The sequence below is a fragment of the Astatotilapia calliptera genome, chromosome 17, assembly GCF_964374335.1.
Source record: "Astatotilapia calliptera chromosome 17, fAstCal68.1, whole genome shotgun sequence".
NCBI classification, from domain to species: domain Eukaryota; kingdom Metazoa; phylum Chordata; class Actinopteri; order Cichliformes; family Cichlidae; genus Astatotilapia; species Astatotilapia calliptera.
In genome coordinates, this window is record NC_137438.1 from 20214427 (window position 1) to 20235962 (window position 21536).

At 39.8% G+C, this 21536-nt stretch overlaps 2 protein-coding genes across 3 annotated transcripts; both read left to right on the forward strand.

Annotated features, from left to right (window-relative positions):
- The first annotated feature begins 237 nt into the window (after positions 1-237).
- LOC145421578 (uncharacterized) lies at positions 238-9331 on the forward strand. Of its 2 annotated transcripts, XM_080292059.1 has the most exons (5): positions 238-351; positions 1883-1944; positions 3655-3820; positions 7558-7700; positions 9007-9331. In XM_080292059.1, exons 1-5 carry the CDS (start codon positions 334-336, stop codon positions 9113-9115), a joined length of 498 nt encoding a protein of 165 aa, XP_080148185.1. In that variant the 5' UTR covers positions 238-333; the 3' UTR covers positions 9116-9331. The 2 variants fall into 2 exon arrangements, with proteins under 2 accessions (XP_080148185.1, XP_080148184.1); XM_080292058.1 differs by lacking the exon at positions 238-351 and having other exon boundaries at positions 1717-1944.
- A 508-nt stretch (positions 9332-9839) lies between these two features.
- On the forward strand, positions 9840-21528 carry cct2 (chaperonin containing TCP1, subunit 2 (beta)). The gene is made up of 16 exons (XM_026146740.2): positions 9840-9923; positions 10705-10779; positions 10874-10939; positions 11036-11147; positions 15601-15677; positions 15790-15902; positions 15989-16191; positions 16272-16372; positions 16500-16627; positions 17482-17585; positions 17717-17836; positions 17912-18040; positions 18556-18659; positions 19655-19754; positions 20947-21088; positions 21168-21528. The coding sequence occupies exons 1-16, from the start codon at positions 9921-9923 to the stop codon at positions 21196-21198; spliced, it is 1608 nt and encodes a 535-aa protein (XP_026002525.1). The 5' UTR covers positions 9840-9920; the 3' UTR covers positions 21199-21528.
- The last annotated feature ends 8 nt before the right edge of the window (positions 21529-21536 follow it).

The following is a 21536-nucleotide window of genomic DNA, read 5'->3' on the forward strand; positions in this document are numbered from 1 at the left end:
TATTTATTATTTCTAGGCTCGACTGCTGTATTTCATCAAAAATATGTAGAGGCCACCTTTAAAAGTCACTGAATGATTCAAAGTGCTGTATGTATGAACATAATTTTTTAAGAGAATCTGGTTTCTTGACCATGTGAGTTTGTTCAGCAGAAAGCACACACACACACACACACACACACACACACACATACACACACACAAACACACACTGATGACTAATTCAGGTGGAGGAGGTGCAGCAGAAACACCAAGCTAATTAGGCATCTGAGTGAACCAGCTCAGCTGCACAGAGGAAGCTAAAGTTGCAGGACAGAGACAAAGCAAAGGACCAAGATGGACTCTCAGCACATTGTAAGTATCTGCTGAGTTGTTTTTCTTTATTTAAATACATTATTTGTGGTTACTAAAAAAAATGCTGTATTGAACATTATTTTTAAAAATTATAAGGAAAACAGAAAGCCTAAGCTCTCAGCTGCTGCATGGGTCCGTTGACTTTTGATTTTGACACTGAATGCAGATTGAATTACGTGAGTTTCATATCATAACAGTTAGTTAAAATGATGATTCCCTCTATTAATAAAGGAAAAAAATAATCCAAGCCTATCTGGTCCTGAGTTAAAAATCACGAGTTAAGTGTGATCAACCATATTTGTTTGGATAGCTGAGTACAATTTCATTAGTCACACTTAGATTAGATTACTTAAGTAGAACCTGCGTGACAAAGTGAAGTAGGTTTCAAGATCTCAAAAATCAACAGATCCTGTTACAATCTAAAGAAACAAACAGCTGAGAAACAAAGTGTTTGATATCTATCAGTCTGGAAAGGGTTACAAAGACCGTTATTCACAAATGGAGAAAACATGGAACATCTGTGAACCTACCCAGGAGTGACCAGCCTACCAGAAGTAGTCTGAGTGGATCATTGCCTCAATAATAAAAGAGACTGGGCAAAACTGGCATCCATGGGAGACTTCCATGGAGAAAACCCCTGCTGACTAAAAAGAGCACAAAGGCTTGTCTGACATTACCAAAAAGCATCTTGATGAACCCCTAAGTTTTGGGGGGAAATATTCTGTGGACTGATGACACAAAAGCTAAACTTTTTGGAAAGTTTGGGTTACATTAAATCTGGAGCAAAACTAACACAGCAATTCATAAAAAGAACATCACAGTCAAACATGGTGGTAGTAGTATCCTGGTCTGAGGCTGCTTTGCTACTTGAGGACCTGTATGACTTGTTGTAATTGTAGAATTCTGCAAAAAAGATTGGGCCAAAATTCCTCCACAGAGATCTCAAAGACTTATTGACTGTTGTCAAAAATGCTTGATTGCAGTTGTTGCTGCAAAGATGGCCCAACCTGTTAAAATTTAAATCTACATTTTGCATATTTAACACTACCACTTTGTAATGTATATTACACTGATGGTGAGTTCATACAGACTGGTACTCAAAGGCCTTGGGTAACAAACAAAAGCATCAGCTGAGAGCTTGTGAGGTCATTCAGGACTGGAGTGACCTCTCTGGGTTAATTTGGTTGGACCAGTGAGGTAAATCTACACAAAACAAAAAAGACAAAAACCAGGTGTAGCGTTCCTGAGCCGATATAACCACCTAATCTCTACTCTGTGTGTGTGTGTGTGTGTGTGTGTGTGTGTGTCTGGTGTCGTCTGTCAGCCCGGAGACTGATGGACAGATGTCTCCTGTCACCACGGTAACTGTCTCCTCCTTTTCCAGGCTTCCGTCTGTCCTCTGACAACATGTAATTAACTGACACTCTACCCTCTGTGTGCGTGCATGCGTGTGTGTGTGTGTGTGTGTGTGTGTGTGTGTGTGTGTGTGTGTGTGTGTGTGTGTGTGTGTGTGTGTGTGTGTGTGTTGCAGGGCCGGATCGGAGTTCGACATCTCTCTCAGATTCAGGAGGAGTCGGACAGCAGAGAGCACAGGTAACCGGTCAGGTGAAGAGATACACCACCGATAGAAAGAAAAGAAAGAAAGAAAAAACAGGAAATGACAAATTGATCTGAAACAAACGAGTCTGATTAAGAAGCTACCAGGCAAAGGTAGGATTACACAAGCAGGAAGAGAGGCTAAAAGGGGAGGGGGACAGTCTTGATAGTGCGTTCGTGCACATCATTGTTGTCATCATTTCACATAGGAAGGCTCCTAACTGAGCAAATTGACCTGGGAGTATCTGTATTAAGAGCTGTTTGATTTCTGTAGATGCTATGGAAAGGCGCATGTGTGCTTCCTTTGTTACCTCCTTTAGCAGAGGATACATTGGAGCATCTTTTGAAGCAGACAGTGCCATCTATCTATTCATAGCGACGCACCACCTGACGATTAATGAAAGCAGTAAGCAAAGCAAAGTAGTGCATATCATGTAAATGTTGAGTATATGTGTCCATTTCATAACATAATTTGATATGTTTTCAATTTTTAATAACAGACCATTAAACCCACAGCTGAACTCTGAGCATCAAATAAAATCTGCAACAGAGATTTATATAAGCTCTCTAAATCAAGATTATAAGCAATATTAATTATACTTAAGTTTCCCTGTAAATAAGCTTCCATTAGTTATGTCCCCACAATGGCCTCTTAATTGCATAAGTAATAGTCATATAAAATCCTAAACAAGGAGGAGTTAGAGTTAGAGTCCAACATCTCTCTAGCAGGAAACATTATAATGCTGATGATTTATAATTTATTTCATTCAGAAATCAGGTTGTTGTTTTTATGATCTGCATGAAACAACGCAGTAAGAGAACACTGGGGAAGGTTTAGGGTTAGCATTTATACTGCATGTATTTAATAAAATAGCTCGTTAAAAACACAAAATGAACAATCGATTAGCCTTAACTATTGACTTAAATTGATTAAATAATAGGAATAGAAGGTTCAAATTTCCAAAAGAGAATAAAAGCACAACTTAGATTTTGGTGGTTAGTAAAGTGGTTAAAAAAAATTAAAAATAAGAACTATAAAGCAAAGTCATCCAAACTAAACTTGGATGGAAACATTGCTGCTGGCAATAGAGGACCTGGAAACTCAGTCAGGGCAGTTCAATCTGATAACCGTGTGTGTGTGTGTGTGTGTGTGTGTGTGTGTGTGTGTGTGTGTGTGTGTGTGTGTGTGTGTGTGTGTGTGTGTGTGTGTGTGTGTGTGTGTAAGAGAGAGATAATCTGCACTGAAGCACAACCTTGGCAGAGGGATACTTTACTGTGATCAGACCCACTGTGTAAACAAATCTGAATGGAAACTGGTTTACATGGAGGAGTTTGTGTGTCACAGTGTGTGTGCGTGTGTGTGTGTGTGTGTGTGTGCGTGCGTGCGTGTGCGTGCGTGCGTGTGTGTGTGTACGTGCGTGCGTACGTGTGACTATATGTCTTTGTGAGGCTTAGCTCTTTTATAAAGATTTAATCTTCAAAGGGCTCTTTGAGAGTTCCGACTTGGTTTTTAGGGTTCATGTTTAAAATCAGTTTTGGTCCTGAGAACATGATATTAACATGGGTCCACACAAAGATAGGATGGCAAATTTCTGTGTGTGTCTGTGTGTTAATTGCTATGCCAATCAGCACGCACTGTCAGCTTGACAAGATTAAGACATGATGGGCTGAAATATGAACTCATCACTCTCCCTCCTGCTCTGTCAGTTCCTGTTTCCTGCCGCCAATCATCCAGCAGCAGCAGAAAGGCGAAAGAAGGAAAGCACGTGTGGTGGAGAGACAGGAAGAGAGGAGTCCGTCTGATGATCCATCCTCGCTGCCTCTGGGCAGCCAACAGGAGAAGCTGGAGGACAACAGGAGTCTGCTGGAGGAGGTAATGTTTACAAAGATATTACAAATTCACATCACAGCTGTGGTTGATTGTTAGAAGAAGATCAAGATGAAGCAGCTCACCCACTACAATTTCTGAGGTATATTTAATATATAAATACCAGATAAATACTGATTTTAAGACTTAATACTGCACAATGTAAAAAATATGTTTTAAAAAAGACAAGACAAAACGATCTAGCTAGCTGTGCCTGTAACATTTGGGTATGGGTATATTTAAAGACAGTCAGTTTTAAACCTTATAATTTTTTTTCTTTTTGTTACTTTGTTACTCTTACTTCATAAAATTCGATAGTCTATGTTCTTCAAATTAAAACGGCCAATCACAAGAAAGCGGACAAACTGTGAACTGTGACTTATACACAGTGTTTACATTTGAAGAGAGATGTGAATTAATTAATTTATTAGTATTTATAAATCATTTTTATCAGCTAAATTAATGTATGAATACCAAAATAAAATACTTTCTTGGAACTTTGCCCAGAAAATGGAATTAACTGATAAGCTAAACCTTGCTAGGAATTTTTACAATCTATGATAGGAATTACAAGATCAATAAAATGGACAGTAAAAAAGAGTACAGACGAGTAAGAACAGAAGAAAGAATCAATGCATTTAAAAAAGATTTATTGAAGGAAAACTGGGGTGAAGTATATCAGGAACAGGACGTTAATAGTGCTTATAATAAATTCCTTAGAATATTTACATTACTGTACAATACCAACTGTCCAATAAAGCAATATAGTAGGAAACAGAAATATATGGACTGTCCATGGATAACAAAAGGTCTGCAAAATGCATGTATAAAGAAAAATGCTCTATACAGAGAGTTCTTAAGAACGAGAACTAAAGATGCTGAAATCAGATACAAAAGATATAAAAATAGGTTAACTAATATACTTAGATTTAGTAAAAAGGAATACTATAAGAAGCAATTAGATATAAATAGAAATAATAATAAAAGATTATGGGAAATCCTGAACAGTGTTATAAAATGTGGGACTGGACAAAAGAACTATCCCAAGTATTTCATTTGTAATGACCATGAAGAATACAATATGGATGTTGTGGCAAATAGTCTCAATGAATTCTTTGTAACTGCTGGACCAAATTTAGCAAGAACAATCACTCATCCTGGGAAAGCACAGGAAAAACCCGATACACTGATTGACAGAAATCCATATTCTATGTTTCTCACAGCCGTTGATGAAAATGAAGTTCTTGAAATTGTCAAAAAATGTAAAAATCACAAATCTTTGGATTGTAATGATATTGATATGATAGTGGTTAAAAGAGTCATTGAGGCTATTATAAAACCATTTACATACATCTGTAATTTATCATTTCAAACTGGTCGATTTCCAGACAGAATGAAAATAGCAAAAGTTATACCTCTATACAAATCTGGAAACAAACACCATTTCACAAACTACAGGCCTGTCTCTTTACTACCTCAATTCTCAAAAGTTCTTGAAAAACTGTTTAAAAACAGACTGGAAAAATTTATAGATAAACATAAACTACTCACTGAGAGTCAGTACGGATTCAGATCAAGCAGATCAACATCATCGGCACTATTAGATTCAATAGAATACATCACAAATTCCATAGACAAAAAGCAATATGTGGCTGAGTTATTCATAGACTTGAGAAAGGCATTTGACACTATAGATCATGATATATTAATAAGAAAACTGGAACGTTATGGTGTCAGAGGGGTAGTTTTAGATTGGGTCCGGAGTTATTTAAGTGACAGAAAGCAGTTTGTGAAAATAAATGGTGGTTGCTCCTTATGTATGGACATTGCTTGTGGTGTACCCCAAGGGTCAGTTTTGGGTCCAAAATTCTTCAACTTGTACATTAACGACATCTGTAAAGTGTCCAAAGTATTAAAAATGGTTCTCTTTGCTGACGATACAAACATTTTTTGCTCTGGTGATGATCTGCAGAATTTATTGGAGGATAATTCAATCAGAGCTCCCTGACCTGCTGTCCATCTACACCAAGCGGTGCAAGTCCAAAGCTAGGAAGATTATGATGGACCTCTCCCATCCCAACAATGGACTCTTCTCACTGTTGAGGTCTGGGAAGCGCTTCCGCTCCCTTAAGGCCAAAACAGAGAGAATGAAGAGGAGCTTCTTCCCCCAGGCTATTCGGGGCCTGAACCAGGTTTAGGACTGGACTCTCCCAACACGTCACTATAAGACTGGACTCTCACACACGTCACCACACGCACCACCACACATTTCCTATAATCCTATAATTCCTATAATTTATAATCCTTATCTTTATAATCTCTTCTGCTATTTGCACATTCTTTACTGTAAATTCCTAAGTTAATTTGTAAATTTTTGTAGTAAATTGTAAATATTGTAAAACCTTTCTTCTGTCATTTAATGGTCGGGCATTGTACAGCTACAAGCATTTCACCCCCATGTCATACTGTGTATGGTTGTGTGTGTGTGACAAATAAAATTTGAATTTGAATTGAATTTGAATTTGATATGACTAATGAAATAAGTAAAGTGAAGTTCTGGCTTGATAAAAACAAATTATCATTAAATTTGAATAAATCTAAACTGATGTTATTTGGAAATAGTAGTTTAAATACAAATGCAAAGATTCAAATAAATGGTGTTGATATTGAAAGAGTCAGTGAAAATAAATTTCTGGGGGTAATAATAGATGAAAAACTTAACTGGAGAGCTCACGTAAGATATATTCATTCCAAAGTATCACGAAGCATTGCAGTACTAAACAAGGCAAAACAGGTATTCGACAGAACATCACTTCATATTCTCTACTGTTCACTGGTTTCACCATACTTAAGCTATTGTGCAGAGGTCTGGGGCAATAACTATAAAACCACATTACATTCACTTTTTACTCTTCAAAAAAAAGCAATTCGAATCATCCACAATGCAGGTTATAGGGAACATACAAACTCACTATTTTTGCAGTCTGAAATATTGAAAATTGACGATATAGTGAAATTCCAAACAGCACAAATTCTATTCAAAGCAAAAAATAAAGAACTGCCAGGTAATATTCAGAGTATGGTTTTTTTGAAAGAAGGAAGTTATAATTTAAGGGGTTTTTGTAACTTCAAAACAATGAAGGTACGTACTACAAGAAAAGGCTTTTGTGTTTCTGTTCATGGAGTGAAACTATGGAACAAACTGAATATGGAATTAAAGCAATGTCCAAACATAAAACTGTTCAAAAAGAGTTATAAAAATATGATCTTCTCGATCTATAAAGAAAAGGAAAATATTTAAATTAAGTGAATGTCTCTATTTAAAAACAAACAAACAAACAAAAAATTCATGATGTGATATTATAGTATATAGTATATCAGAAATCTGTTCACTATTTTTATTACAAATTATATCAGTAAGGAAGCTGACTAAATATTCACTGATAATTTATGGCAAAGGGGTGGGATTAAATAAGTGTATACTTCTTCCCACTCCTTTTCAACATGTAAATTAATCAGAATGTTTTTTTGTATGTAATTTGTATAGTATTTTTTTTCTCTCTTATTTCTTTTCTAAATGTACTTGTATATTGTTCACATGTTGAAATAAATTACCAATCAATCAATCAATCAATCAATCAATCAATCAATCAATCAATCAATTAATCAATGTTTCTGTGTCTAAAGCTTGATGTACATCCTCGTGCTGGGTGATTAGAGTGGGTTTTTCTTTTTTTTTTCAGTTAGCTCATATTGAGAAAGAGCTTCGAGAGTCTCAGCAGCTGGATGAGGAGCGACAGCGGGAAGCTGAATTCCTCCGTCAACAGCAAAACAAGCTGCTGTGGCAAAACCTCTGTTACCTGAGTCTCAGCCAGCGGATCACCAAGTACGCAAAAATACGCAAACACACCCGAGGAGTTAAAGTTATGTAGTATTTTTAGCCTGTTTGCTTTAAAACATACAAAATAACCTCTCCACAAAAACCCTCTGCTTTCTGTGAGTACTCTGGTTAAAAAGAGATCCTTTAAAATCCTTTAAAATATTGTAAGAAACAGTCATTTCTGATAAAACTCATTCAAGCTGAGCTGGTTGACTCAGAAATATTCAAGTAAAAATAAAGATTTGAGGAATTTTGCTAAAATTCCTCTTTCTAAAATGTATCAGAAAAGCCTGTTGAATGTTTTATGTTTTCCTTTTGTTGTTGCTCCTCTATTTAACCCTGCATTTCTCTTCCATTCAGCTTCATTAACCACAAATTTAAGAAAAGAAAAAAAAAACCTTTGTCAGCTTCACCGTCCGATCTTTAAGTGATGACGTATGAACCCTGATTGCGGGTCCAAATTACTCTGCGTTTATTAAGGCTGTTGTGTTTTTAACATGCTTTAATGTTTTGTATCTTGTTCTATTTAAATTGAACAAACCAGTAAAAACAGGCAGTGTTCACTTTCTGTCTCTCTCGGTTTTTCTTTTCATTATAAAGTTCGGTTTTTAAAACCTTACAGTGTCACCACAGCCCAGCCCATGCAGCAGTAAATTAATGACTAACCTCATATTGTGGATGGATTATCTCAGTTGTTCTCCTGACTGAAGTTTGGTCTGTTTACAGCATCCTGCCATGCGATTGCATTTGTCTCTAACCATCGGGAACCCTCACGCTAACTTTTATTGAATGGAAAAAAGTTAGCGTTCATCTTCCAGCTTCACTGTGTTTATGTTATGCTAACATAGTTGTGTCGCCAGCGATCACGTAGCACATCATTATATACCAGCAAATAGTTTACAGAAAATTTCTCTTTCAGCCAAGCCGTCTGATCTTTTATTATAACATCACCTTGTACTTACAGCTTTGTTACCGAACCATCATAATGGAAGGGCTTTTAACAGAAAAAGACTTCATTTGAAATCTAATGTCTTCTAGTCTCTAGAAAAATGTGGCTAAATCTCACCCACCCCTAGCCCTAGAAAGTTGATATGGTGGATGTTGAAATATTAAACGGTTTTATTGTTGGTAATTTAGAAATTCTGAACATTTTTTTTCTAACCTGAAACATGGCTGGGCTCTGAATTAAAAAGTATAAATGAGTCTAAGAGTAGATAAATTAAAACAGCTGCATTTATCCTGACACATTTACAGTGTCAGGGATAATTAACTGATGATTAACTTTTTTGAGTGTAATCTTTTCCCTGTATAGACCCTGGGTCAGCAGCTACTTCAAGACGTTTCCCATGCACATCTACTGTCTGCCAGTCCAGGGCCCCAGTCGCAAAGGCAGGAGGTGGGGACTGAAGAAGAGGAGATGACTTACACTTTGTAAATTTGTTGGAAAAATATGCGTTTATTTATGTTTTTTATCATACAAATAAATGTCATTTCCTCATTCTTGGCAAAACTTTCTGATTTATTGTTTTTAGTTTAGTTTAGATGCTGATCATTGTGTCAGGTGTGTTGATCATCTAGATAACATCATGTAATGATAATAATAAAGAACTGGGGAGATTAAAAGTGTTTATTGTCCACTGCAGTGTCTTTTATCCGCAACTTTAGGGACTGATGATACCCCCTAGTGTTTGCTTTCATTAACACAAAGTACTTCTAAGTGCTTCTAATTTTGAAGTCAAAAGATGTCTCTGCTTTGTGAACGACCTATTGATTAGTTTTGCTAGCTTTTGCTCACGGGAAAACATATATTATACTTCATATTTCAAATATGATCTGGATATGATCATATACTATGGTCATACCAGACCTCACCTTTCAGTGTGAGAAAATGAGCCTTTCATATACTGCATTTGAAAAGGGCAAGTGTATTAATCTCACTAACACAGTAGACACAAGGATAAGTTAGAATTTAAAAATCCCAAACGAAGGTAATTAAACCACATTAAGCATCCTTTGATGAAGACTATGGTTTAAAATCATATATTTGTTCTTCTGTATGATAGCCTACATACCGTATATGGGTGTAAAATTGAACAGATGTTGGAACGGAGTGTTTTCCGTGATCGACTCTGAATGCAGCACTACGTTTGTACGTCACAGCGTCACAGCGTCGTCCCTCCCTTCTTGAGTGTGCGTGCACAGCTTCTCCGCTGAATACTAGACATTATGGTGAGCTTTTACCGTTGTTTCTTTAATATTTTGGACAGGTCTAAATAAACAGATTCGCTCCTATTTGTCTACAAGCGCTTACAGATTCAGTTCAGCAGCTTCTAAGTCATTAGTCAGTTTCAGAGGCAGTTTGGCTCCCCATTAGCTGGCGGTGCTAACCGGCAAGCAAGCACATGGACGTTGTGAATGCGCTAGCAGCTAAGCTAACAGCTTAAATGTGGACCTGTGTGTCATTACATAGGTTGTGATGAAGCTGGCAGATTTATGGCAGCGAACGGAGAAAACTAATCTGTGTGGTTGCTTTGGTGCCCCTCTGGCTGCTCTTGTTCCTCTTGTTTAACCCGTTAGCATGCTAACGGAGGGTTGGTTGTCATTTGTGCTTTGTGACTGTTTGAGGAACAACTCAGCAATTCTAGACGGTAATAAATGGTTAATTGCGCTATAGGCGGGAAAAAGGGAACGTGACCGACAAGTAAATGTTTAAACAGCTAACATGAGACAGAGATGTTTAAATTTTTACGTTGTGCTTATTTTCTTATTAATTTGTCTAAAAGCTTCTAGCGGTTTCTAGTGTATTAGGGGCGGGTCTCGACTGTCGCTGCTGCTTTCACGGCCGCAGGAAAAAAATACCCTGTGCACGCCTAGCAGCAACATATAGATATACATTTAATTCAAGTTTGTTAAAATGTAACATTTTGTGGCTTTTTTGTGAACTGTACAAAAGTTACTGTAATGATCAGTAATCAGTGACTGACTGTTTGATTGTTGCCTTTCTTTGTAGGCGTCCTTATCGATGGCCCCGGTCAACATCTTCAAACATGGAGCAGATGAAGAAAAAGCAGAGACTGCTCGACTGGTGAGTTGCTTTGTATGAGATACATACTCGCCATAAAAAAATGTGTTTATTCTGTTTCAAGTTCAGTTAAATCTTTGAATTTTTCTCCCTCTAGTCATCTTTTATTGGTGCCATCGCTATTGGTGATCTGGTGAAGAGCACTCTTGGCCCAAAGGGGATGGTAGGTTGATTCAAACCTCAAGAGTGCTACTGTAGAATTTTAGTCTAAGGAAACACAAGAATAAGTTGTAATCAGAGGGTTTCTCTTTCTCTTCAGGATAAGATCCTGCTCGGTGGCGGGAAGAGTGGCACAGTGACTGTGACCAATGATGGTGCAACCATCCTGAAAGCTATCGGTGTCGACAACCCAGCTGCCAAAGTTCTGGTTGGTGAGTGGAGACGCTTGACACTTTAAGAGCCAGGTTAAAGGTTTAAAAGAAAAAATAAACATTAATGAAGGTTTCTTGGTGCTGAATTTGCACTACCTCACTAAAAGTAGGCTAACGAATAAAAAAGCTGATTTAAAGTAGAGTGTTCATGCTTATTGGTTAAGACACAGGAAAAAATACTAATTAACCCTTTAAGACCTACCATAGAACCAAGTGCGCCAGAGCTTATATTATATTTTTACATGCTGTAGAGCCATTTTTGGGAGCATTTCAAGTTGATATACATCAATACAACCATTATAACCCAAATTTTAATAATATGTCTGCATTAAGTGTATAGTAATTACATAAATTGCAAAAAAGTGCAATAAACTACAAAACAATTTAAAATTGTTTTTGTTTTTTTAACATATATTTTTAGTTAGAGAAATTTAAGAGGCTTATCCCTCAAAACTGTAAATACAAAAAAGTTGCACAAAATAGTTTCCCACCACAGGAAATTTATTTTAAGTGTCTTCATAGTTTTATTTGTGAAATACACCAATTTTTATATACTGCAGGAAAAACGAAAATAAATATTATAGTGCAAATTTGCAAAAAAAACAGCATATGCATCAAAATAAACTCTTTCCAGCAGTGCAATATGAGTCCTAAGCACCACAGAAACGACACAGAAAGTCATAAAGTCAAACATAACTTTTAAAAACACCAGTATAGGCTCATAAGGCCCTGATGGTAAAAAAACTACATTTCCGCAAAATGACGTTACTTCCGGTTCCGGGCAGGGCATGGCGGACATGCGATAGTTTGCGCTGATGGAAGTGTTACAAACAGCTGATCAGATCGGCAAAGCGTGTTTCTGGAATATTGTGTTTTTGTTGCTGCAAGTGCTTTTATGCAGTTTTTGCAAAGCTATATGTGGAAGGAAACTGTGACCTAGGACAAGCTGATGGCATAAGATGTAAGTACAACTCCTCCGGTCTCATATGCAAAAAAAAAATATTGTGCTAGCTTACGTGGTTACTAGGGGTGCAACGATATTCGTATCGATATTGAACCGTTCGATACAGTGCTTTCGGTTCGGTACACATATGTATCGAACAATACAACATTTGTAATTTATTTTATCAATTTTCCTTCTGACGATGCTGTCTGTGTGGAGCGCTCAGTGAATCTGCGTTCGACTACTCCGCCTAGGCTGCACTGTCGAGCGCAGATCCACTGAGCGCTCAACACAGACAGCATAGTCAGAAGGAAGAGCGCAGGGCAAGCTAGCAAGACAGAAGTTAAGCTCTCCTTGCAAGATGGACCTCCCCCACCCTCATTCAGATCTGGCGTTTGGAATTATTTTGGTTTTCATGTGACGTATGACCCTGAAGGTAAGCGAGTCATGGACTAAAGTAAAACAGTATGTTGGATGTGCCACGCAATGCTCAATTACATTGGTGTGAACTAGTGTGTTAGCGCAGTTAGCTCGTTAAGGTGTTGGCCGTCTAGCCCCATCCGCGGTAGCTCGTTAACGGAGATTTGCCGTGTTGTGGCGTTAAGGTCATTTCAACGAGATTAACCTGAAAGCACTAGTGGGAACACAACGAATATGACTGCATATTTACGCCGACATCATCCTAGTGCAAAGACAAAAACAACAAGCATGCTACTAACTTTAGCCGAGTCATTTAGACAGCTGTTAGCACATGATTCTCCTTATGCTGCTGAGAATATAGCCCAGAAGAAGCGATAGTATAGCTTTTATTTTGGAAAGAGCCATTTCTCTGTAATAAACTCTCTTTTCCAAAGATGAGTGATTCCTCAATCAGATACAGGGCTTGCAATATCGCTAGCCCGACGTCCCGGAGCTAGCGATTTTTTCAGTCGGGCTACCAAAATCTATCTCTTCCCTGCCCGTCGGGCTATTGTAGGAAAAATATATGTCAATGCTTTTGCATTCTTTCGGAAATGTAGCTGGGTAATTATGTCATTGGCATCGGTGAGCCACTGTCAATATGTGACATACAGTGGGGCAAAAAAGTATTTAGTCAGCCACCGATTGTGCAAGTTCCCCCACCTAAAATGATGACAGAGGTCAGTAATTTGCACCAGAGGTACACTTCAACTGTGAGAGACAGAATGTGAAAAGAAAATCCATGAATCCACATGGTAGGATTTGTAAAGAATTTATTCGTAAATCAGGGTGGAAAATAAGTATTTGGTCAATAACAAAAATACAACTCAATACTTTGTAACATAACCTTTGTTGGCAATAACAGAGGTCAAACGTTTACTATAGGTCTTTACCAGGTTTGCACACACAGTAGCTGGTATTTTGGCCCATTCCTCCATGCAGATCTTCTCGAGAGCAGTGATGTTTTAGGGCTGTCGCCGAGCAACACGGACTTTCAACTCCCGCCACAGATTTTCTATGGGGTTGAGGTCTGGAGACTGGCTAGGCCACTCCAGGACTTTCAAATGCTTCTTACGGAGCCACTCCTTTGTTGCCTGGGCGGTGTGTTTTGGATCATTGTCATGTTGGAAGACCCAGCCTCGTTTCATCTTCAAAGTTCTCACTGATGGAAGGAGGTTTTGGCTCAAAATCTCACGATACATGGCCCCATTCATTCTGTCCTTAACACGGAGCAGTCGTCCTGTCCCCTTGGCAGAAAAACAGCCCCATAGCATGATGTTTCCACCCCCATGCTTCACAGTAGGTATGGTGTTCTTGGGATGCAACTCAGTATTCTTCTTCCTCCAAACACGACGAGTTGAGTTTATACCAAAAAGTTCTACTTTGGTTTCATCTGACCACATGACATTCTCTCAATCCTCTGCTGTATCATCCATGTGCTCTCTGGCAAACTTCAGACGGGCCTGGACATGCACTGGCTTCAGCAGCGGAACACGTCTGGCAATGCGGGATTTGATTCCCTGCCGTTGTAGTGTGTTACTGATGGTGACCTTTGTTACTTTGGTCCCAGCTCTCTGCAGGTCATTCACCAGGTCCCCCCGTGTGGTTCTGGGATCTTTGCTCACCGTTCTCATGATCATTTTGACCCCACGGGATGAGATCTTGCGTGGAGCCCCAGATCGAGGGAGATTATCAGTGGTCTTGTATGTCTTCCATTTTCTGATGATTGCTCCCACAGTTGATTTTTTCACACCAAGCTGCTTGCCTATTGTAGATTCACTCTTCCCAGTCTGGTGCAGGTCTACAATACTTTTCCTGGTGTCCTTCGAAAGCTCTTTGGTCTTGGCCATGGCGGAGTTTGGAGTCTGACTGTTTGAGGCTGTGGACAGGTGTCTTTTATACAGATGATGAGTTCAAACAGGTGCCATTCATACAGGTAACGAGTGGGGGACAGAAAAGCTTCTCACAGAAGACGTTACAGGTCTGTGAGAGTCAGAGATTTTCCTTGTTTGAGGTGACCAAATACTTATTTTCCACCCTGATTTATGAATAAATTCTTTACAAATCCTACCATGTGAATTCATGGATTTTTTTTCTTCACATTCTGTCTCTCACAGTTGAAGTGTACCTCTGGTGCAAATTACTGACCTCTGTCATCATTTTAAGTGGGGGAACTTGCACAATCGGTGGCTGACTAAATACTTTTTTGCCCCACTGTATTGAAATCGCGTTTGAATTTGCGCTTGTTTTTTGCTTTCACTTTGCAATCGTGTGAACTGTGTATAGAGAGCGACAGCACTGATCTGTGAGTGATGATAATTTGTGCACCAATTCCTCTGACATCGTCTTATTAATCGTTAGCTTACTATGCAAACATGACAAGTGAAATCTCCCGCAGCAAGCTTAAACATGTGAGAGGTTGATCGCGCAGAGAATCGCTGAGCTTATGTGAGTGAGCGTGTAAAAGCATTTCAGTTCTGCTGAGCCAAATAAGACAGGTCAGGGTGAAGAAGTGACAGCCAAAGAAAAGCTTACCACAAAACGGAAAAGTTATGACAAATCAGACTATAAGGCAAAAAGAAAGTGCAGCTTTATGGTTTCATGGACAAAAGAATCTCTGTGGCTGCAATATGATGAGCTAAATAACCAGGGCTGCACATAAGTGGTCCGCAGGTGCGCATTCGCTGTCAAAATAAAAAACACGCACAAGGGTTAGGGTTAAATTTAAAAACTGTACTTTTGAGTTAAAATATATATTTATAATTTTAATAAATGACAAATTAAAAATGCATGAACATTTTTTTGTATCGAAAAAATATCGAACCGTGACACCAAAGTATCGAACCGAACCGAACCGTGAATTTTGTGTATCGTTGCACCCCTAGTGGTTACAGTGCTACCGGGATTTAAAAATAGTTACGCAAAACAGAGCGTGCCCGCTCTGACCGGCTTTAAAGGGTTAAGTGTAATTTAGAGATCCTTTGTAATCAAATGATATCACACTGAGACCTTTTATCTGAGGTTTTGATGGGAGAACAATTGTGTTTGCAGACATGTCCAAAGTTCAGGACGATGAAGTCGGAGATGGGACGACCTCCGTTACCGTGCTCGCTGCAGAGCTGCTGCGGGTAAATACCTATTTGTCAGACTCAGATTTCAAAGTAAAGCCACCCTGGTTCCCTGCTGTGGTGGCCATGTGGGTCTTGCTTGCAGTCTCAGCTGTCAGTGTTGCCATTTCAGGAGGCGGAGCTTCTGATCGCCAGGAAGATCCACCCACAGACTATCATCTCTGGCTGGAGGAAAGCGACTCAGGCGGCCAGAGAGGCTCTGAGGGACGCCGCTGTCGACCACAGGTGAGGCAAAATTAAGATGTCCGTGTTTGTCTCCTTGCTTTCACCTTCCGCTTTCCCTGCCTCATCATTCTCTCTGGTCTCCATAGCAACGACCCAGCTCGTTTCCAGGAGGACCTGCTGAACATCGCCCGCACCACACTGTCCTCCAAGCTGCTCACTCACCACAAAGATCACTTTGCCAAGCTCGCCGTCAACGCCGTCATGAGGCTGAAAGGCTCTGGAAACTTGGAGGCCATCCACATCATCAAGAAGCTGGGAGGCAGCCTCACCGACTCCTACCTGGATGAAGGTGAGGTCATGAAACGTCACGGATCTCCTGTCTCATTCCTGATTGGTTGCAGGACTTTAATGTCTGTTGTGCATGTCTAGGTTTCCTATTGGACAAGAAGATCGGAGTGAACCAGCCAAAGAGGCTGGAGAACGTCAACATCCTGATCGCCAACACCGGCATGGACACTGACAAGATCAAGGTAAAAACACCAGGTCACTGTCAGGAGACGTTGCAAGTTTCTGAAAGAAAGCGAGAGGATCTAAATCAGATGCTTCCTGTTCCTGTGTGATCGATATCGTGATTGTTTGTGTTTCTGCGTCTGTCAGATCTTCGGCTCCAGGGTTCGCGTTGACTCGACGGCAAAGGTCGCAGAGATCGAACTCGCAGAGAAAGAGAAGATGAAGGAGAAGGTCGACAGAATCCTGAAACACGGCATCAACTGCTTCATCAACAGGTACGACTGAACCGCCATTGCACGTTTCTGTAACCTGTCAGGTGTTCTGCTTCTGTCCTCCCCGAGGTTTAATCACATTGTTTTTGTCAGTCTAACCTGAAAGTCTTAGTGATGCTGAACTGTGAAGCTTCTTTTACTTTTTCATAAAGCCCGTGGCAGCTGCATTATTGCCCAGTCTGGCCCAAACTTCACACGTGTAATCAGAGGTTGATGCAAACACTTCTGTTATTGTATTGTATTTTGCACACCTGTTGCTTGTGAAGCTTGCACACAAGAATTTCACTTGCATGTGCTGTACCAGTGTACCTGCACATGTGATGTGACAATAAAAGTGATTTGATTTGATTTGACACGCCTGCATGCCAGAATTCAGGGGCTGTCATAGCACCATCTTGTTGTGCACTTCATAGCTGGATTAACACAGCTGCCTAAAATTTGGTCAGGGATGTTTTAAAAAGTCGAAGGTGCTCTTTGTTAAAAAAAAATGTATTAAATGTTTTTTCTTGGCAACATGTTGGATTTCGATGTGTTCCCATGAAACACAAAGCGGTCCCACAGGGTTTAAAACAGCAGCAGCTAAATCTGTTTGGTGGATATGAGGCTACTACTCACTGATCTCCTACACACAATTAGCAAAATGCAGACAAATTTCAAAGATGGTTAAGGTGTTAGTTTTGTGTAAATAAACCTGAGAATACAGAATCCAATATTAAGTGTGTAAAATAGTGAGCCATGTTCGTCAGCTTCAGCATGATGACCTCCATGTTTGTTTGAGGCAGTGGTCAATGGGACAGTTGCTCACTTTATCTCAGTGTCACTCACCCCAGTGTTTGTTTTGTTTTCCCTTCGTACAGGCAGCTCATCTATAACTACCCAGAGCAGCTCTTTGCTCAGGCTGGCGTCATGGCCATCGAGCACGCCGACTTCGCTGGCATTGAGCGCCTCGCTCTCGTCACCGGTGTGTATGCATATATAGAAACACACAAAAATAAACTGTTCTTTAACGAAAGGCGTGTTTTACAATCTTTTTCATGTGTTAAATACTTGAAAAAATGTGACCTTCACTGATTACTGATGTAATCTGATCAGGTGGGGAGATCACCTCCACCTTTGACCACCCAGAGCTGGTGAAGCTTGGGCACTGCAAGCTGATCGAGGAGGTGATGATCGGCGAGGACACGCTTATCCACTTCTCTGGAGTTGCCATGGGTACGAACACACACTGAGGACTTGAACTCATTTTTCATAATGACATACTCATCTTTAGCTCCTCCTCTTCCTCAGGTGAGGCATGCACCGTTGTCCTGCGGGGAGCGACCCAGCAGATCCTGGATGAAGCGGAGCGCTCACTGCACGATGCTCTGTGTGTGCTCGCACAGACAGTGAAGGAGCCACGCACGGTCTATGGAGGAGGTAGGTGCACATACAGCTGATCTAAAACTACAGCACTGTCCTCATTCTTCGCCCACCTTACAGCAGAGCACAAAAAATGCGGCACATGTGGAACATTAAGGTTCTTAACTCATTCACTGCCAGCCATTGGCAGTGAATGAGTTAAACCCATTGACTTATTCACTGCAATTGACGGCTATAGACGTCAATGGCAGTGAATGAGTTAAGGATGGGAATTTGTGTTAGCAGCATAATAAAGCTGTTTCTGTCCTGGATGCAGTCTCCACTTTACCATTGTGCTCACTGTCTTTAGTGCAATGAAAATAGAATTAATGTTTAAATCCACGCTGCAGAAAGCGCTGCTGTTTTCCTTCTCCGGCACACGAACTGAAATCAGCTGATTGTAGCATAGGTGGGATCGATCAGCAGGCAGACTTACAATTCCGGGGAACTGAACTACTGGGAGCCGGTTCTTGATTCCCATCCCTAATGATGAACTAATACATCTCACACCTGCGTGTTCTCCTTCTCATCAGGCTGCTCTGAGATGCTGATGGCTAAGGTTGTGAGTGATCTGGCCAACAGGACGCCAGGAAAGGAGTCAGTTGCCATGGAGTCATTTGCCAAGGCTCTGAGGATGGTAAATACTAAAACTCCGATTCTACAATTATAAATTATAGGAATTTCTTTGATTACAACTAGGGCTGCTCAATTAATCGAATTTTAATCACGATTACGATCTGGGCTTTCAACGATCATTAAAAATGACTGAGCCGATTATTAGCCCCTCCCTCGTGCTTTACTCTCGCGCTGCTCCGTGTGGCAAATCGAGCGCACCTCTCTGCATTTCGAACACGTGTCACAACAATTAAGAGCAGCGGTCCCCAACCTTTTTGCACCACGGACCGGTTTATGCCCGACAATATTTTCATAGACCGGCCTTTAAGGTGTCGCGGATAAATACAACAAAATAAAACTAGTACCGGTACCGAAAAAAAGAAAATTTATTCATAACACACGTGAAAAGACCAAGGAAAACCAAGTAAACGATAAAAACGTTAACAAAATAACGCTGAAAACCGATAAAAACCCTGAAACCATTTCACACCTGAGCCTCAACTCTCACGGACCGGTACCAAACCGGTCCGTGAGTCGTTTGGGGGTTGGGGACCGCTGATTAAGAGGACCCGAGGGAAGCTCGGAAAGCTGAGTTATTTGGAGAGGAGAGTGACTGCCGTTGGTTGAAAAGAGAGGTTAAAAAAAAGCTTCAGTGGTTGGAAACATTATGGGTTCGCAGAGTCAGACGTGGATCAAGTAGACATAGTGTCGTAGCTGCACCACAGAGCAACACTGCAAAGTTCACTAAACATAGATGTTTACATTTTTCATTTATTTTTTATATTGCAAACATTTGCACTGTTATCAGTATTTGCACACTATTTTATATTATTTTTTGACAATCTTTAAAGTCATTATTCAATACATTGTTATTGTTAAATAAATATCGTCAAATAATCGAGATCTCAATTTCAGTGAAAATAATCGTGATTATCATTTTTGCCATAATCGAGCAGCCCTAATTTACAACCACATGTGACTTTGATCTCATGTGTCATCATCCGCTTCCTCTTCCAGCTGCCAACCATCATTGCAGACAACGCCGGATACGACAGCGCCGACCTGGTGGCTCAGCTCAGAGCTGCGCATCAGGAGAACAAGACCACGTTTGGACTGAGTGAGTGATGCTCACAGACAAGCACACATCACCTCATCTCAGAACTAGAGGAATAATAACTATAATTATTAACAAACACATGTTTGCCTTATTTAAAAAAAATATATATATCAAGGTTTATCCTTGAACCTGTGCTGCTCTACTAACACAGTCAGGACCACAGCTAGCTGCATACCAACTGAATCTAACTTCCTATGAAGATGGGTAAGTGCAGCTAATGCTAGAGAGAAAATATGCATCCTAGAAAGACTAGAACTAATATCATATAAAGAGGGTGAACATCTTAGAAAGATGGTTAACTATGTGACTAAAGTGAAGGATGGCCAAATAACTAAGCTAACATATAAATATCTAACTTTTTTTTTTAATTGCTTATTTATTAAGCCAAAGTCCCAGAAGGTTGGCTAATTGTAGCTAAAGTCACATATAGAAAGCCAATTAAAGCTAAAATCAAAACAGCATGACTACCTAACTCAAGTCATAAACAATTAACATCCTACAAAGATGGTCAACTATAGAAAAGGGCATAGAAAGATGGCAAACATTGAAGAGGAATTGAAAGAGCAATTATGTAGCTAAACACAGAAAAATTAGTAACTACAGCTAAGGTTGTACAGCTAAAGACACTTAACTGTTTCGCTAAACCTAAAAATGTCAGACTAAAGTTAATGTCATAGACAGCTAGTATCATAAACATGGTTAACTACCTAAGTACACTTACGCATAGAAAACTGACGAAAGACTGTTGTACAGACGTGCAATATCTTGTTATCTTGCTCGAATGCTTAGCTAAAGTCACAGGATAATGTTGCAGAGACACCTAATCTAGAAAGATTAACTATGTAGCTAAAGTCACAGGTGAAAATGCTAACTAAGGCTGTGTGAAATAAAAATGACTGTTTGGCTAAATTGCAAAAAAAGTTAACTAACGCTGGTGTTATAGACAAAAAGCTAATATCATAAAAGGATAGCAACTGAGCTAAAGCCACAAAAAGACAAACAACTACCACTTGCACTATAAAAAGGTAGCTAACATCTTACAAAGAAGGCTAACTACCTAGCTTAAATCACATTTTATTGTGAATAATTTAAACTGCTGACTAGCTTAGCATGCCTGTTTCTCCTGTTTTATTCTTGTGATTTGGTGGTTAAGCAGCTGTTAGATTCTAACAGCGTCTGTGTTTCCCCGCAGACATGTCTGATGGCACGGTGGGAAACATGGTAGATCTCTGCATCACAGAGTCGTTCCAAGTGAAGCGCCAGATGTTGCTGAGCGCGTCTGAGGCCGCCGAGATGATCCTAAGAGTGGACAACATCATCAAAGCTGCACCCAGGTCAGTTCAGTCCTTTTCAGATCATCTGCGTTTGTTCGTACCAGGTTACAGAAATTTACTCTTCATCTCTGTTCTGTAGGAAGAGAGTTCCCGACCATCACCCCTGCTAGAGGAAGAGGAGGATGAGAAAAAACAAACGGGGATCACTTTAGTTATTTATCACTTCTGTGTAGTTCAAATTACATCAAATTGTCAAATTTTTTTCTCTGTTGAATTGGCTGATGCTAACCACCAGACACAGCTAACATCAGTGGCTCTGCTAATGCTAGCTTATGCTGTGCAGTTTCAGCATAAAGTGAAGATGAGAAGTCTTCACACTGTTTTGTTTTTTATGCTAACATTAGCTGAGCTGTTGGCCGAGGCTGGTTGGTGCCAGCTACGCTTAGGAAAGAAGTTTGAACGTTGTTTTGTTTACTGAATAAATGAACCGGACACCATTACCTGATTC

Excerpts from the sequence above, each read along its gene's own strand:
- LOC145421578 (XM_080292058.1), top strand. The coding sequence starts at position 1,796 with ATGCGTGTGTGTGTGTGTGTGTGTGTGTGTGTGTGTGTGTGTGTGTGT. Across the intron at positions 3,821-7,557 it reads ACAGGAGTCTGCTGGAGGAG|TTAGCTCATATTGAGAAAGA; the intron begins GTAATGTTTACA and ends TTTTTTTTTCAG. Across the intron at positions 7,701-9,006 it reads CTCAGCCAGCGGATCACCAA|ACCCTGGGTCAGCAGCTACT; the intron begins GTACGCAAAAAT and ends TTCCCTGTATAG.
- cct2 (XM_026146740.2), top strand. Across the intron at positions 10,780-10,873 it reads AAGCAGAGACTGCTCGACTG|TCATCTTTTATTGGTGCCAT; the intron begins GTGAGTTGCTTT and ends TTCTCCCTCTAG. Across the intron at positions 18,041-18,555 it reads ACGCACGGTCTATGGAGGAG|GCTGCTCTGAGATGCTGATG; the intron begins GTAGGTGCACAT and ends CCTTCTCATCAG.